The following is a 17,655-nucleotide window of genomic DNA, read 5'->3' as shown; positions in this document are numbered from 1 at the left end:
TCATCGTAAATATACAATAGTAGGTAATAAAAATAAAACATGTAATTACATACTAGGTAAGTATAAAAAGTATGTGCCTAAATAAAATCTATATTTTATTAGATATAGGTATCTTTAAATTTAAATAAAAGTTCCAAACTTATATCTGTTTACCATTTCTATAGTTACAATTTTGAAAATTTGTCGTCAAGCTATTTCTTTAGACTATAAATGAACATTAAGCATACTCTTCTCTCACCATTTATTAATTTGTTTTATCTCGTGACGTGCATATTATAATTTAACAAAATAAATGTTTCACTGTCGCTTAGAAAAAGATTATTAAACACACCGCTGCACTTTATTTACAGTTTTCACACAGTCACTGAATATGTATAGTATATAATATAAAAACTATAGTAACTGTCCGCCTGTCTGAGCTAAACGTACTATAGTTAAAGTGTGAGATTTTTTTAGGTTTTACCTACATCTTTATTTTTTAGTAATATTCTGTACATTCATTGTTCATGCTCCATTTCACTCATTTCGCCATTTTGGTAGGTATGCTATTATAAATTTACTTAATTCGGATAAGAATAATCACAATTCACAAATATTACAGAAAACTGAATAATAGATTAATTAACTTATTTAGCTTATGTTTTACATTTCATTTTAAAAATATGTTCATTAATTTTACATTTTGTAAATTTAAAAAATGAACATAAAAACTAATATTTGAAATTTTTAAACGGGATTAAATTAGTGACTCCGTTCGTTCTTGCATCTGGTTACACTGTACGCGTCTACTGATAACGATTGTTTATATTTTTCTTAGGATAATGATAGGTAGAGCCGTGAGGCTAGGTGCCGAGGTACTCATGACTTTAATACTGTAATAGTAATTATTCTGTAAACCACAAAAATACCAAACACAAATATACTACAAATGTAGTAAACTCGTTAAATATAAATATTTCTAAAATTATTGAAAGTTGAAACTTGTGTCATGAAACCCGGTTAACATTTTATTGAAAAATCATTGTCTATGATGGATACCTCTGTAAAAGCCGACGAAGCTCAAAACTCTTTATTACCGCGGGATGGCGACAATAAACTTAAATTATTTGAAAAAATTGTCTATTTTGCTAGTGGTTCGATTGGCGACGAAGTAAGTACCGATAATTATACACACGGAATTGTTAATTTTGGTGTTCTTATTATTGTAGGCATTATTGGCTCTCAAAAATAGCAATGCTGAATCAACATGTTTGTTGTCTGATTCTGTTACACATTGTATTGTCGGAAAAAATTATGTTGAAGATGATGTGAGTGCTGCAAGAGAATTATATGATGTGACGACCGTAACTCCAGAATGGATCCGTATGTCTGTTTTATGCAACAAACTACTACCGTATCCTTTTATTAAAATATGTTCTGAATTATTTACAAGCTTTATTTAACTAATTAATAAATATGTACATTTAACAAATTAACTTTAACTTTAATTTTATGAAATATTCAATTCTTATAATAATTTTATGTATTATAGTATAAAAATGTATACTTGCTTAAAATAGTTTGATTTTACATCATTCATTTTTAATATATATGTTAGATAATATTTACACTTGTATCAATTATTTGTATCTTTCCTTAATAATATAATTTCAGAACAAAACCGTTTAATCCATTTGAAGATAATTTATTTAGTGGATTAATTGTATGTGTATCTCAACAGATAGTAAATGATTGTAAACTCCTATGGGCACTAGTTACCTATAATGGTGGTACTTTCCAACTAACATTGAATCTTAAAAAAACTACTCATCTGGTGGTGACCAAACCATTTGGGGTAATTTATGATTTATTTATAAATAAATTCATGAAAATATATATACAGTGGCGTAACTATAAATTTGGGTCCCCAGGGCAGTATAAAGTGTTGGCCTCCGTATATTTATAATACCAAAGTTAAAAAAAAATAGCCACTTTATTTCTGTATAGTAAGTAGGTATTACAATTTTTAAACAATAATTTAAGTATTTCCAAACTTTTTAAACACACGGTATAACAAACATTGTAACTTAAAAGTTAAACTTACTTGTTCTATGCAAGTTGTCCAGACGATTCGACAATCAAATATAAAATGACGTGTAGATGAACAAAATGAAAAATAGACGATGTTAATATTAATATTACGACAATAATAATAATCGTTGTACGATTGCCATTAGTGATGAGTGGCATAGATTAAATATACTAGTATATTTAATCTATGTTATTGGATACTGGATAGTATGTGTTATGTGTATGAGTGGTACGATGATTATTATTTTTATTGCATAATAATTCAAGATTCAAAATTCTATATACATTATACACATCGTGATATTAATATAAAATATAAACATCTTCTGTTTTCCAATAATAGGCTGTTTTGCACTTTTTTCCTATCCTAATAAGTAATAACAGTACATGTCTCGTGAATTTTAAAATAAAATTCAAATGTTTGTACATCATTTTTTATAATACAAATTGTATGTACGAGGGTCGAAGGCCCCTCCGGGGCCCACCAAGTCCAAGGCTCCGGGGCATTGCCATGCCTTGCCATCCCGTAGTTACGCCACTGTATATACATAATAATTTGTATACCATATATTATATTTGATTAAAAATCGATGTCTTCTGTAAAAAAAAAATAAAAAAATAATTCATGCTATGTACTTTACTTTTTACCTCATGATTATGAGGTTAAAGACTGGAAGTATTTGAATAAAAATATGCTTTTTAATTGCTTTAAGTATAAACCCTGCTAATAAGTAATAATTATTTATCATTTTTTAATTAAAATATAATATTAAACTAATTATTAAATATATAAATATATATGTTTTTAAATGGTTTTTATTTGTGTTACTATTTTATTAAGATATAATATCTATTTAAATATTATGAATTCGTGAATTATCTTTTTATTTATTTGTTTTATAATTTATTGTTTAAAACTATGTAGAAATGCTATTCTGTTTAGAAAAAATATGATGCAGTTTTATCAAGTGGTTCAGATAAGATCAAAATTGTAACACCTGATTGGATTATTGATTGTTTGAAGAACAAAGAATTATGTCCTGAAACTAATTATCATCCTAGACTTCTTGTCATGCCTAAATTACTACCTACAAATCAATCTTTTAGTATGTTCTATAGTTATTATGTTATTTGAAAATAAAAATTGGAATTGATTAAAAAATAATTTTTTGGTATAGAATTACAAACTAGTGGCTTGTCAACAATTACTGGGTTTGCTGATTTTGATGCACCCGTTGAACAACCTGGAGGTGTTGTTCCCAAAAATCAGGGTTTAGAACAATTAAAACAACGTTTACCATGGAATCAACCTCCTACACCGCCAACATCTCAACCTGTTCATGTAAATAGAATCTTTTTTTCGTCATTTTTTTTTTGTATTTAATTTAATTTATTATTTAATAATTGTTAAAAGATCATTTCAACTGATAAATATATAATATACAGTTTATTCTTCATTTTATTGTTTAGACCTCATCATCTCAAGTAGCTCAAGGAACAGTTCAATCAAATACTACTCAACTGAAACCAATGATGTCATTAATGTCTACCCCACAACTACAACGGCTATCACAACAACAAGTTCAACAATTACAATTGCAACAGCAAACACATGCTAATAATCAGCTTTTATCCCAGCAACAAATACATATGCCCCAACAACAAAATCAATTTCAACAAATTCGTACTCAACAAATGCAACATTCAAAACAAGTTCAGTTACAACATGGACAACAGTTGCAATATCAACCTAATCAGCAACAAATACAACAAACTCATATGCAATTACAACAAGGTCAACAAACTCATCTTCAAATTATGCAAAAAAGCCAACAACAAAATCAGCAACACATTCAAATGCAACAAAAAGTTCAACAATTGCAGTCTATTCCTAGTCAACAACTTCAAAATCAACAGCAACAAGTCGTATTGCAACAGCAAAATGTTCAAATTCAGTCAGGTCAACAACAACAACAAAACGTTCAGCAACTTCAATCTAGCCAACAGCCTAACCAAATACCTCTATTACAGCAACAAACAGTACAAATCCAGCATGGTCAAGTACCTCAGTTACAGTCACAGTCTGTTCAAATTCAGCAGGGTCAGCCACAACAGCAACAAGTTCAAATACCAGCTCAATTACAACAACAAACTGTTCAACTTCAACAAGGTCAACAACAGCAGGGTCAACTAACTCAGTTACAAAAACAAACTGTTCAATTACAACAAAACCCACAGCATTCTAACCAATTGCAACAGGGACAACAAATCCAACAAATTCAACCGCAACAGATACAATTTCAAACAAGTAATGGTCAGCAAGTACAATTTCCTCAACAAGTTACTCAAAATGCTCAAGTTCACTTACAACAACAACAACAGCAGCAGCAACAACAACAACAACAACAACAGCAGCAGCAGCAGCAGCAACAACAACAACAACAACAACAATCACAACCTCAATTACAAAATGTACAGTCTACACAACCTTCTCAAATTTGTATTGTTTCAAATGGACAACAGCTTCAACAGGCTCAATCTAATCCATCAAATCAGCAGCAACAACTCCTACTTCAACAACAGCAGAGATTAATGTTCCAACAACGTATTGTACAACAAAGTGGTGGTGGGACTGTCTCAACTCAATGGCGAATGGCTCATCCGCCATCTAATATGGTACTATTATTTAGATATGTTTTCTTATTAATATATATAAATATTATCGGTGATGGTTCATAAGTGTCTATCTCACTATTTCATCTGAGGAAATAGAGAATGTTCTGTATCACAGAATATCATGCCAAAATAGCTTTTTTAAGATTATATAAATATATACCTACCTATATATTACTTAAGAGGACGTCGTACCCACATATGTTGTCTCCGTCTTACAAATGCATAACATGGCAAATAGTACTCTCAGAAGATCATGTTTAGCTCCTTCAGCTTGAAAATTAGAGTGAATTGACCTCTTTTGAAATTTAAAAGTGAGATTATTATCTAGGGCATCTCATAGGCTATTTATTATATTTTAATTTTAAAACAAGTTATGAGTATTTTAAAATTGTAAATTGCTTGCACGTCTATTTAAAGGAGTTAACCGTGATCTTCTAAACGTAATATTTGCTATGTTACACATTTGTAAGACGGAGATAACGTATGCGGGTATGTCGTCCTCTTAATAAAAATGGTTTTGTATACTATTTTTTTTCTATTATAAAAAAGATAAAAAAAAAAAAATAACACAAATTTATGTTAAATTATAAAAACATTTGATACCCATTTAATGAATTAATAGTGTAACCTTGAAGATACAAGACTTAACATTAATACGAATTATTTTACTACTCATGTCTGGTATTAAAGTTAACTATAATTTTTAAATGACTATCTTATTAATTGTGTTCATTGTTATCAGTTATTTCTTATTTATTTTTATTGATTCTGGTATTTGTAATTATTATTTTTTTAGGGATTATAGGTACTTGGTCTCCAAAACTCTTTAAGGATCACTAATTATTATATTATTACATGTCTATTGTATGTATAATAAATTTATCTTAATAATTTTATAGCCACGCGTTCAAGTTAACCAGCAACAATCCCAACAAATTCAACAACAACAAACCTTAGTTATAGGACAACAACCAACAGTTAATATGAATAATGCAAATTCGCAACCAACTACTCAAACTCAGTGGCCCCCACAGCAAACTTTAACTATTCAAAGAACTATTCAACAGCCAATGGATCAAAGACAAGTAATATGGTCACAGCAGTCTCCGGTAATTTATTAAAAATATTGATTAATTTTTACCATTTATAATTTATTTAATAACTTAGTATTTATAAATAATTTTTTTTTTTAGCATGGACCACAACAGATGATACACATGGATGCAAAAACACATCAGCAAATACAGGCTATGAATCCTGCCGAACGATTGGCATTTATTAATAAATTAACAAAACAAAGGAACCTTGTCTTGCAACAATTTAATGTACGATTGAATCTAAATAATTAAACTCTATATCAATTAAAAATAATATGTCTTTTAGGCTCGCCAACAACAAGCTGCAGGTGTAGCTGGTGGTACAAATATTGTCAGACCATCAACAACACCTAATGGTCAGACCACTGTGATACGTACTCTTAATCATCAACTAATATCATCTACTGGGATGACACCAGCTCAACAAGCACAATGGAATCAAATACGCCAACAACAAGTAATATATTTATTATGTATATAATTATAATATGTATTAAATATATATTGTAATTTAAATATTATTTTTTTTTTTTATGTATATAATATGCATGAATTGTATACATATTATATATTATTGTGTTCAAAACCATTACGGTAGTTATAATATTTAACTTTTCATAAAGCTGCTGGTTCAACAACAACAGCAACAACAACAAATGGCAGGTGGAACAGTTACTACTGGGTTACAAACCAATGCAAAAACTGTAAGCAATACATTGGTGAACAATCAACAAGTTGCTCAACCGCAAACTACAGTTTGGCAACAGTCACCTGTTACTGAACAAGGTTAGTAACTTAGTATTTACTATTATTTATTAAGTATGTTTACAAACTTCTTTTATGTACTTTTAAAGATGGATTTATTATGTTACACAAATAAACAAATTAAATTATGTGAACTAATGTATAGCAAAATGTATTGTGTCATATCAGTCTGAGAAATTGGCTATATACTAAATCAGTGAATTATTAAAAATAAGATTATATATACTCTGTATGAACATTTTCTAGTTTAGTTAAAGATAGTAGGGAATATGCATTTTAGGTGAATCGTAGGAATGCTAGTCTAAATTATTGCTCATTAATTCAGCAATCTACAATTTATATTAAGCTATAACTTACCATTGAAGGCTTTGCTTCTATACCTAAAAAGTTGTATAAAATAATTACTGTATAGTTGTCAAACTAATATAAGTTTAACATTTTAGACTTGTATTAGTATATATTATATGCTCATTTATTAGATATAATAATTTAATTGGTTTAATATTGAAAGTAAATTAGAATTCATCAGTCATTTTTTTAAAAACTAATTCAAGAGCCAATTTTTTGTAAATTATTTTATTTTTAGATTTTAATACAAAAATTGCTTAAATTATATATTTACTTTCATAAAATATTCCACAAAAAATATTAACAAACTTAAATCATATTACAGAATTTAATTTGATATTTTGGTTTCTTTTAAATGACTTCATTACTAAAATACAATGTTTTATGTTGATGAACAGTTGAAATCATAAAAAATATTGTACTTCAAATTGTAAGTATTTTTTAAGTACAGATTTCACTTTTTCTTTTGTAATAATAAAATTAAATAGTTTAACTGGATTGTTAGCACAGAAAATAAAATTCCATGTAGGCAGAATATCTCTAAGGTTTCTATATTCCTTTTCTAAACTTCATGAACTATACCACCTACACTTTCCTGCCAATTTTCAAGTTGTTACTTATTAAGTCAAAAAATAATATGTGTAATACAAAATAAACAATTGAATGTACAAAATAGTATGTAAACTTTAAGATATTTACTTCCAAGTTACAAGTTTCAGAATTTTTTTACTTGGTATGCTCTATATTATATTTAATTCTGAATTTTCAAGAAATCTCCAGGATTCATCCTGATAACTGTCAAAGTAGCTAGGTGTTTGCCTAAAAAAGCCTTAATTCATCTTTCTCATATTATTAATTTCATTATAAGGCTAGGTATCGTATTTTCCCATGCTGTAGAAAAGTTCTACCATCGTCTTAGTGCCCAAATCTAATAAATCACCTGACTCAATAACTTCTTTTCAATCTATAAATTTACTCCCGTCTTTTGCTAAAATTCTGGAGAAACTTATACTAAAATGTATCCTTCTATGTATAATTTAAAAATCCATTCTTCCTGATTCTCTCAATTTGGATTTCGCACTTCTCACTCTACTGCTCAACAGGTTCCCAAAGTCGTTCACACCATATCTTACTCACTAAAAAAACAACTTTACTGTATAAGCAAATTTTCAAAAAATTTTGATAGAGCATGGTGTAACGGCCTCCTCTATAAATTAAAAAAATTTCTTCATCCTACATATTTCGCCATTATTAAGTTGTATCTCTTAGATCGCCACTTTCAAGTTCGTGTTGGTGATGATTTTTTGTCCATAGCCCATATAACTGCTGGTGTTACGCAAGGTAGTATCCTGTCCCCTTATACTTGACAATATTTTTTTCTCAAACAAACCAATCACACCTAATACACTGGTTGCCGACTATGCGGATGATAAGGAAATTTTATATATACACTCTGATACCTTCATTGCTGCTCAATATCATGGAAAAGTGGTACACCAACTGAAGATTTAAAATAAATCAACCCAAATCTATACATTTAACGTTGACCCTTAGACTCGCCCCATGCCTTGATGTCTTTATTTATAAGTTTATAACACTCTAATTTTCAGTGTTTCGAATGTTAAATATCTTGGCCTGACTATTGATAAAGACCTGAGCCCAGTATATTAAGCCCAAAAGCAAAAATCTAAACCTACGTCTACGCTTTCTAAAAAACCTCATCAACAATAATAAATATACTTATATCAATGTTAAAACTATTTATTTATAAATCATTATTAAAACCTACTTGGACATATGGCCTTCAGTTCTGGAGAAACGCAAAAATAACCAACATTAATAATTCCAATTATTCCAAAACATTACACTTCGCAAATTATCAAATGCCTCTACTTATGTCTCTAACTACACCATACATACAGACCTTAAAACGCCTTTAGTTTACGAAGAAGCTAAATCATATTATAAACGTTTCTATGCTCGCACTTTATCTCATCCCAATTCTCTTATCAGAAATCTTGCTAATCCTGCAATCCCCGGTAAACCTCCCCTCATCCCCCGAGATGGTTAAAACGGAAATGGTGTCATGACCTGTTGGCACCTAAAATATAATAAAAAATAAAATAGCAAATTGAAAGTGTTACTAATGAGTGACTGCTTTCCTCAAAAATATCACGTATTATATATAAATGTTATTAAATATATAATGTATTTATTTTTTTAATTTGTATTATAACTAATCTGTATCACATCTACTTATTGTGTCCAAGTGGTTTAGATTGTAGATTGCACTTAAAAAATAAAAAAATAAATATAAATTTAAATATTATTTCTATAAAACGCGGACAATTACATATACATTCAGAAATTTCTTGAATAATATACGTGTATGAATCTCAAAATATTACGCGCCACCGTTCAGAAAATTTACTGAATTTGTTAAATTTCGATTTTTTAACTCAAATATATTCCTATAGAAAAAGTCGATTAAAAAAAAAAAAATGAAACAAATGTTCAAAATAAAATAGTTTTAGAGATTAGGTTATTCTTTTTATTTCATTCATATTATCTACACTTAATATGTTATTCCTAGAAGTAAATTAAACTAATGAAATAAACATCCATCTCAAAATAAATGGCATTTACGCAGAAATATAAGTCGATTTTATTTAATTATTACATATTATTTTTATAATTTTTTCTAACAAAAATATGAAGAAAACTTAATTTAGTTTATATTATGACTCTGTAACTTTAACGTTATAAGACCTTACCTACAAAAATCGTATAAGTAATAATATTTATTTATTTTAATCATAAACCTAATTAAAAAAATAAACTCCCAGCCTTGCAACAGTTACAACTAATATTATTTGTTAGCGATAAATATTTATCAAAACGTTCATGTAGATAAATTTAAGTAACTAACTTAGATTAACCTATAGGTACCTAATTATATAAATAAGCAGTAGAGAAGGTGCTAAGTAATTTAAAATTAACTTTTATATCAATATTTTTAAAGTTTTATTATTATAATATATATAGTAGTAGTACACGCGTCTCTTATCAGCTGTTGAAAAAAAATAAGATAAATATTTTAAATGATAAGATTTATATTATTAATAGGTTATAGAAACTGTTTGCTTATATTATTATATAACCTTATTTTTAAAAATGTTTAATTCTAAAAAATTGGTTTTCCCTAATTCATATTACAAACTTACGGTAAAACCTAAAAACAAAATGTGTAAACTTTTCTATTAATTGTGATTTTTAAATTACAAAAATTTAATCGATACTTAAATCTTAATAAGTATCAACAGAATTCATTCTATTGTTATATTATATATTATTTTAAAATTAAATATTCTTACTAATAATATTATTATTTGGAATATTTAATTGTACGTTCTCAATAATTTCGTGCGTTCTGTAATTTTCTAATTCATCGAATTATTTATTTATATAAAATTCTGCTACACAACTAAAATTAATTTAGTTCTGACTTATGTATGATTAAGAATTAATGTATTAGATTAGTAAATAAATAAGTTATGGATGGCTCGTGTTTTATTTTGTTACTAATATGGAAAAATTATTATAGGACATCAACAAACTTCTAGTTCTATGTCTGGTGCTCAATTGGCACAAATACATCAAAGACAACAACAACTCCAACAGTTGAGACTACAACAATTGCAAATGGATGCCTCACAAAAACAACAAACGATGCAACAGCAGGTATCTAAGGTAAAGTAACAAATGTGTAATATCATGTTTTAAAATACATATATTGTTTATTAGGTTGTCCCTAATCAAGCACAAATTGCTGGAGCAATGCAGCCAAATGTTGTACAATCACCTCAAGTTACTGTTGCACAGACTTCAGTTGTTCAGCCACAACAGACGCCAACATTACCTACAAATGAGCCAACTGAAACGCAAACACCAAGTCAAGAACCATTTACAGTAAGTACATTATTGATTTGTTATTTTATTTACATTGGAAAAATGTACATGTTATTGGGGCAATTGCTTTTTGGTGATGGACATTATTTTGGTGTTCTTGATAAAATTTTGGTTTAAGGTTTTCTATATTTACTTGTTATTGTGACCCCTCACTATTACTAAATTCTTTAAAATGATATACCTGTACACTAGTTGTATGGATATTAATATTATTTAGTCTAATAGAAACCTGTATAATGTGTAACATGTCAATTACTTAAATATTTAATAAAAAAAAAACAAAAAGATGAAAGTATGCACTAAGTTTATTATACAATTATAATATTTTTTAAATTTAAATTGTATTTATTCTGATTAAATCAAACTAATACTTGTTTAAATGAAAGTATGATTCAATTGTATTATATATATATATATCTCAGCAATTTTCTTTTTTTTTTAATCTCCTAAAATCTTCAATAAAATCATGAACTTGTAAAAAGCCAATTTTCTCTTGGAGAGAAAATTACATAATCAATTTTTAACTTCAAAAATAATATATTGTGTTTAATAATAATTTTTTTATTGTTTTATTCATAATTTTTGCAAAATCTGTTGATGCTTAATGATGTATTTTTGTGTGGTATTTCACTTTGTTATTCATTCTAAAATTATTCTGTACATTTCTTAGTTTACTAATTTGGTATTGCAATTATATAACAAATAATTTTTTATATTTTACTACTTTCATTCCATAATAATTAGCTCTAAATATCTTCTAGTCATAATGTTAAACGTAATACTATTATAGTATATAATATTATATATTATATTTTAGCTTATTTTTGCATTTACATTTACATTATTGTTATTGTTATATTCTTATGTTTACATTTTACATTACTTAAATAACATATGTATCCAACATATTGTTTAATAATGTCTTGTAATAATTAAATCTTGACAATAGATAAAAATTAAAAATTGAAATTATTTTGTAAATTACATCTTTCAAGTTAAAAAAAAAATACGTAAAACAACACATTTTTTAGTTACAAATAATGTTTTTATACAATATTTATATTTGCATTATATATATATTTAAGGTTTATGATTTTTGTATTTATATGTAAGATTTTAAATATTAATTTTTTAATTTAAATTTTAGGGCAAAAGCTAACACTAAAGTAGGCTTTCTTTTCTGATATTAAAAGGATACATTTTTAATAACATAAAGTACTTAAAAGTTAAAATATTGTTTTTCAATTTCTCAAATGTTTTCAAGAAAATCATAAACATTTTTTGATAAATATGATCTTCTTTAATTTTTTCCATTTAAATATTTAAATAATTTACAAAATTTGAATGTTAAATCTTAAAATAATTATCCTCTATTGTTTTACATCAATGTAATCAAAAAATTACATAATATTATATTGTTGAATAATTTCTTCTAATTTATCTTGTTATTAAGCTAACAATTACAGGTGAAATCAAAATCATTTAGTTTTTAAACATACAGTTAAATAATTGTAATATTATGTTTTACTTATTGCATACAAATGTCCAATTTATTTTTGGATAAATGGAATATTGTTGCTGTAGTGATTGCATCAAAATCATTTTTCTAGCAAACATCTCAATCAAATCAACAAGCGTTGGTTGTAAATCCTAAGACCAAAACTGCGCTTGCTAATATGTTAAGTATACGTTTACAAAATGGCATATCATCATCTACTTCAACACAGCAACAGGTAAAAAGTAAACACACAATGGACCAACGCTGTTTTGAATTTTGTCTTCGTAGCCATATCTCTATGTGCATAACTTCATTCAGTTGATTTCTAATATTGAGCTAATTCATACTCCTAGTGCATGGTTATTCTAATCTAAACTATTGATAATATTGTTAAGGATATTTAAGAAAATTTAAGCTTACTATGAGATTATTATACTTCTATGTTTAAATTAATATCCTATAAATGCCACCAGTTTTGTATTTAATACTAGCAGTTTTATTATTTTATAATTGTATTTACTATATTTGTACTAATTTAACATAAACATTAATTTATTGCTTATTAATTTAATGTTATATAATTTTTAACAAAACTTATCATTGGCAATTTAATATAGTGTTTTTTTTTTGTGTTGCTAACATAATGTAGTATAATTTCTAATGTATTATACTAAAAAATTAACTACAATTGTTATTTAGATCTACTGATTTACATTATAAATCTAATCATATTATTAGTTTAAAAATATATTTATATATATGTTGTAATAATAATAATAATTTGCTAATTTAATATTTAATCAATGTTTGTTATTACAGCATGTATTTGTATATAACAAATTAAAACAATAATAGTTCATACCATTATTCAATAAAATAACATGCTAATATTTATATTTCATTTGTAATGTAAAAATATATAGCATACATTTATTAACCTAAATTTATGACTTTGATAGCAAATATCTGGACAAGAAATTAGTGCAGCAGGGCAACTAAGATTGATGACTGCTCAACACCATGCCGCACAACAACAAGGCAGTACTCAAGGCTCATATCAGGTACTATATCTATGCATATATGTAATAATATTGTATTGTAAGATAAATTAATGTATATTTATTTTTTATTTGTGTTTGAATAGTCTAGAACAGTTTTAAATAATGTTACCAACAATACTGCAACAAACCGCGCTGCTCAAGTAGTAGGTCGTGCAGCTGTCCCAACTGCAGTCGCTAACAAAACATTACCCGCAAGCTACAATCAATCAGCTGCTGTAAGAGTTGCAGCAGTCTTGGCAAAAAGTGCTGCTGGACAAACTGTTGGTCATCAACAACTTCCTCATCAAGCCAGATTTTTTGGACATAACCCAAATCTTAAATGTACTTAAAATGTACCATCATATTATTATACAAATTAAATTAAAACTATTTTTTTAATTTTTAGTACCACCCGACAAGTGTTTGCTTGGTTGTATATTTCTGATTGTTGAGTACGATCGATGTCCAGATACTATAAAAGAAGTACCTACCTGGAAACAAATCATCCTTGACCATGGTGGAGAAATTGAACCATCATACACCTTACGTCTTACGCATATTCTTTGTCAAACTCAAAAGCATCCACTCGTTCAACAGGTAGTATAAAAAATTCAAAGTTAAAACTATCTTTTTAACCATTGTAACATTGTTAATTTTAATATATTTCTTATTAGGGTTTGCGTGATGGAAAAAGATGTATTACTGCTTACTGGCTAAGTGATATAATAACCAAACAACAACTTATGCCTCCATGGTATGCCCTTCATTTTCCTACTCCATACAGTGAAGAGAGACCATGCCGACAAATGTTGATATCGCTGACAAATTTTGAAAATGATGAACGCAATCGTGTTAAATTCATGATAGAATTGACAGGTGCCCGTGTTACGTCTTACTTTTCTGCTGACAACAACATTTTAGTTACAAGAAAGTAAACACACTTACTATTTAAATAGTCTTATTAATTCTTATAACTTTTTTACATGATAACTAAATTTTTATTTTCTAAATTTTTAAATTTTGGTTTAATGATTTTAGATTAGAAGGTAAAAAAGTTAAAAAAGCTAGAGATATTAATCGACCAGTGGTCAATGTGCAATGGTTAAATGAGATTCTTTTTGGTCATCTATCGTGTATGTATCAACCAGAGAATGTCAAGTATCAACAGTTCAATCTTAACAATCCATTCAGAGTTGATTATAATCTGGTACTTCACTTAATGGGTGAGATATTAGTAATAATTACCACTAATAATTATAAAATTTCAATTATAATAAATTTATTAATAGTAATATGCACAATAACTTTTTTTTAAATTTAATCTTATTGTGTATAATAGGGGCATGGAAAATTCCAATTAATGTTACCCAAGAATTATATGACAGGATACGTAATAATCCCGTTCCTGTTAAAAGAAAACGGCCTAGACCAAATCCTAATTTCCCAGACCAAGAAAATAATGATTTAAGTACAGCTGATATAATCATTACAAACATCAACCCACCACCAATAGAATATCGACCATGTGTCATGCTTTCTGGATTTGGTTTAGGAAAAGAAGAACAACGGGTATGCAATACTATTATTTGAAATATTTTAAAATTAATGATTAATACAGTTAAATTTTTTCCCTTATAGATGGTCTTACAGCTTGGTGGTACAATTGCTAAAAATTATTCAGATGCTACTCATTTAGTTATGAAAGAATCTGTTAGAACTACAAAATTTTTATGTTGTCTTTCAACTGTCAAACACATTGTAAATGCCGATTGGCTTAAAAATTCTTCTACTCAACATATGTTTTTAGGTATAATGATGAAATTTTAATAAACGACTTTATACTATATAATATGTTTGTCATATATAGGTGAAGCAATTTACACTATTGAAGAAGTTTCTGTAGATCAGAAAGTAATATGTAAAGTGCATAAAATACTGTCTAATCCAAATCGACACGAATTGTTCAAAGGAAAGATATTTTATGTGACTCCAGGAGTTACTCACCCATCAGTGTTTATTGTTCGACAAATAATAGAATCAGCTGGTGGTACTGTTGAAAAACAAAGAAGATCATTGAGAGCTATACAAGAACTTGAACCTAATACATATATCGTAATTGCATCTAATAATGATCTTCATTTGGTTGCTGATCTTATTCGATCATCTTATGGTGAGTAAACATTAATTTGAATATTTTAAAAGCCAATTGACTTTGATATATCTTATTGTTATGTATAATTTATGTTGAACAACTGTTAATATATTAGCAGTTATCAAGCACTTTATAGTTTATACATAACTTTATCCTATATATTCTATAAATAGAAAATAGATAACTAATATTATTTTATGTAGTTTTTAGTTAAGTATTACCATTTTATACCAAATTTGTATTCAAAATTTGCTTAAATGAACAAAAAATTTATAATAATATTGGGAAACTTGTTTTTTAATATCTTAAGAAATAATTAATGTTTTTTAATATTTGATATACCTTTTTTAGAACTATTATTTAATGTATTATGATTATCATTATTCTAATGTGTGCAAAACATAATATTGCTTAAAAAATGTATACTATTGTTATGAAAATAATTTTAACAGAACTATAGTGTCAATCGAAAACACAATCAAAATATCTAAGTCTTGAATAGTATGATATTTTATCTTTTGGCATTTTATGTTGCATAATAAAACAGAAAACAAATCCTTCACAATCAAGTTACAATCAAAATCAAATGATATGGAGAATGGAGAATTGACTGACACTCTAAAACACAACACACATACGAATGTACAACTGAGTATTCTTGACAAAAATATATAAATACCAGTCATACAACCGACAAGAAGTCATAATTGTTTACTGTTCAATAGGCCAATGTATCTTATTTTCACACCACATAATATACCTAAACTAGATTTATGAAAATATAAAACAAAATGTCATATTATGCAAATAAGCTAAAAATAGCACCAAAAATTGAAAAATAGTATACAATTTCATATTTGGAGTCCCTGCCCCCTGGTGCATAAAACAAATGTATAGCTCACTCTGCTTTTTTTATATGTTTAGTATATATAATAAGTAAGACTGGATAATAACTAAGGAAAAGGCACTCCTTGAAATTCAGTTCTACACAATTCTATATAACCCTATGTACGTACTATATATTAGTAAGTAGATTAAATTTGATGAAGGTCACGTGCTATACTAAATAAAATTTGCAGTAGGTCGCGTTTTGTAACCTATGCCTTTTTACATTGTAATTTTTAATAATTTTATTCTTTTTTCAGGTATCTATTCTTCGGAGTTTGTATTATCTGCAGTTATGACACAATATGTCAATTATGACATGGCTTATAAAAAAGCAAAAAAAATAACGAATTAGTTACAGATATTAACAACTTCATGTATAGAGAGAGAACATGATTTTATCTTCTGTAAAAGTTGATTACCTGAATAATGAAATAGTTGTATTATTCAAATAATTCATTTTATAATGGCATTTAATTTTTTTTTTTTTATTATTTTTTAAGTAATTATTGTATTGTCTATTCCAAGTTCCAAACTTATAAAATATTAGTTAATTTATTAATCCATTGTTTCCTTGATATGATAATCTTATTTTTTTTTTAAATTGTTTGTGTAAAAACTAAATATTTTAATACAAATTGTTATCGTTTTATTATTTTGATAACAATATCTGTCACATAATATTAGGTTAATTTGTAATTCGTACAGTGATTTAACTGATTATTTAAGTAAGTTAAATTCAATATGTTTTAATTTATAAATCTATATCTTTTGTATCAATAATATTTTCATTTATACTGTTAATTTTTAAAATGTTAATAAAATATAATATGTTTAATTATGTAATTAATGTTTTGTTTTTTTACTCCAATTCGTTAATCAGCAGCGAAAAAATATATGAACATTGATTATATTATAAAAACTATTACAATAAACATGACCAGTCTATTGATAGCTATTAAATAATATAACATATAAAATACTCGTATAATTATTATATTCTATCTTTTAAATAAAATTAGTTGTTTAATACAATCAAGGTTATACAATATAGTTAGATATCAAATAACGAATACAGTTCTATCTATAATGTCCACGAATGTCCTTTTTGTGTACGTGTGATTTTTACAGGTTAATAATAAACGTACTTACGTG

General features: G+C 26.9%; 1 protein-coding gene across 3 annotated transcripts; it reads left to right on the top strand.

The window, feature by feature from the left end:
* Window positions 1-847: 847 nt before the first annotated feature.
* On the top strand, window positions 848-16,998 carry LOC112593815 (PAX-interacting protein 1-like). Of its 3 annotated transcripts, none has more exons than XM_025338734.1 (22): window positions 848-1,150; window positions 1,209-1,393; window positions 1,654-1,834; window positions 3,014-3,176; window positions 3,249-3,412; window positions 3,541-4,746; window positions 5,646-5,855; window positions 5,940-6,071; window positions 6,130-6,300; window positions 6,467-6,629; window positions 10,561-10,706; window positions 10,761-10,925; window positions 12,536-12,658; window positions 13,383-13,484; window positions 13,568-13,805; window positions 13,870-14,060; window positions 14,138-14,394; window positions 14,502-14,686; window positions 14,803-15,032; window positions 15,102-15,270; window positions 15,331-15,633; window positions 16,761-16,998. In XM_025338734.1, exons 1-22 carry the CDS (start codon window positions 1,028-1,030, stop codon window positions 16,853-16,855), a joined length of 4,902 nt encoding a protein of 1,633 aa, XP_025194519.1. In that variant the 5' UTR covers window positions 848-1,027; the 3' UTR covers window positions 16,856-16,998. The 3 variants fall into 3 exon arrangements, with proteins under 3 accessions (XP_025194519.1, XP_025195304.1, XP_025196063.1); XM_025339519.1 differs by having other exon boundaries at window positions 10,561-10,697; window positions 16,761-16,997; XM_025340278.1 differs by lacking the exon at window positions 12,536-12,658 and having other exon boundaries at window positions 16,761-16,997.
* Window positions 16,999-17,655: the final 657 nt, after the last annotated feature.

The sequence above is a fragment of the Melanaphis sacchari genome, unplaced genomic scaffold (assembly GCF_002803265.2).
Source record: "Melanaphis sacchari strain LSU unplaced genomic scaffold, SCAv2.0 Contig0_pilon_pilon, whole genome shotgun sequence".
Classification (NCBI taxonomy): Eukaryota; Metazoa; Arthropoda; class Insecta; order Hemiptera; family Aphididae; genus Melanaphis; species Melanaphis sacchari.
Note: the sequence above shows the minus strand (reverse complement) of the source record. Positions and strands in the feature narration are given on the sequence as shown.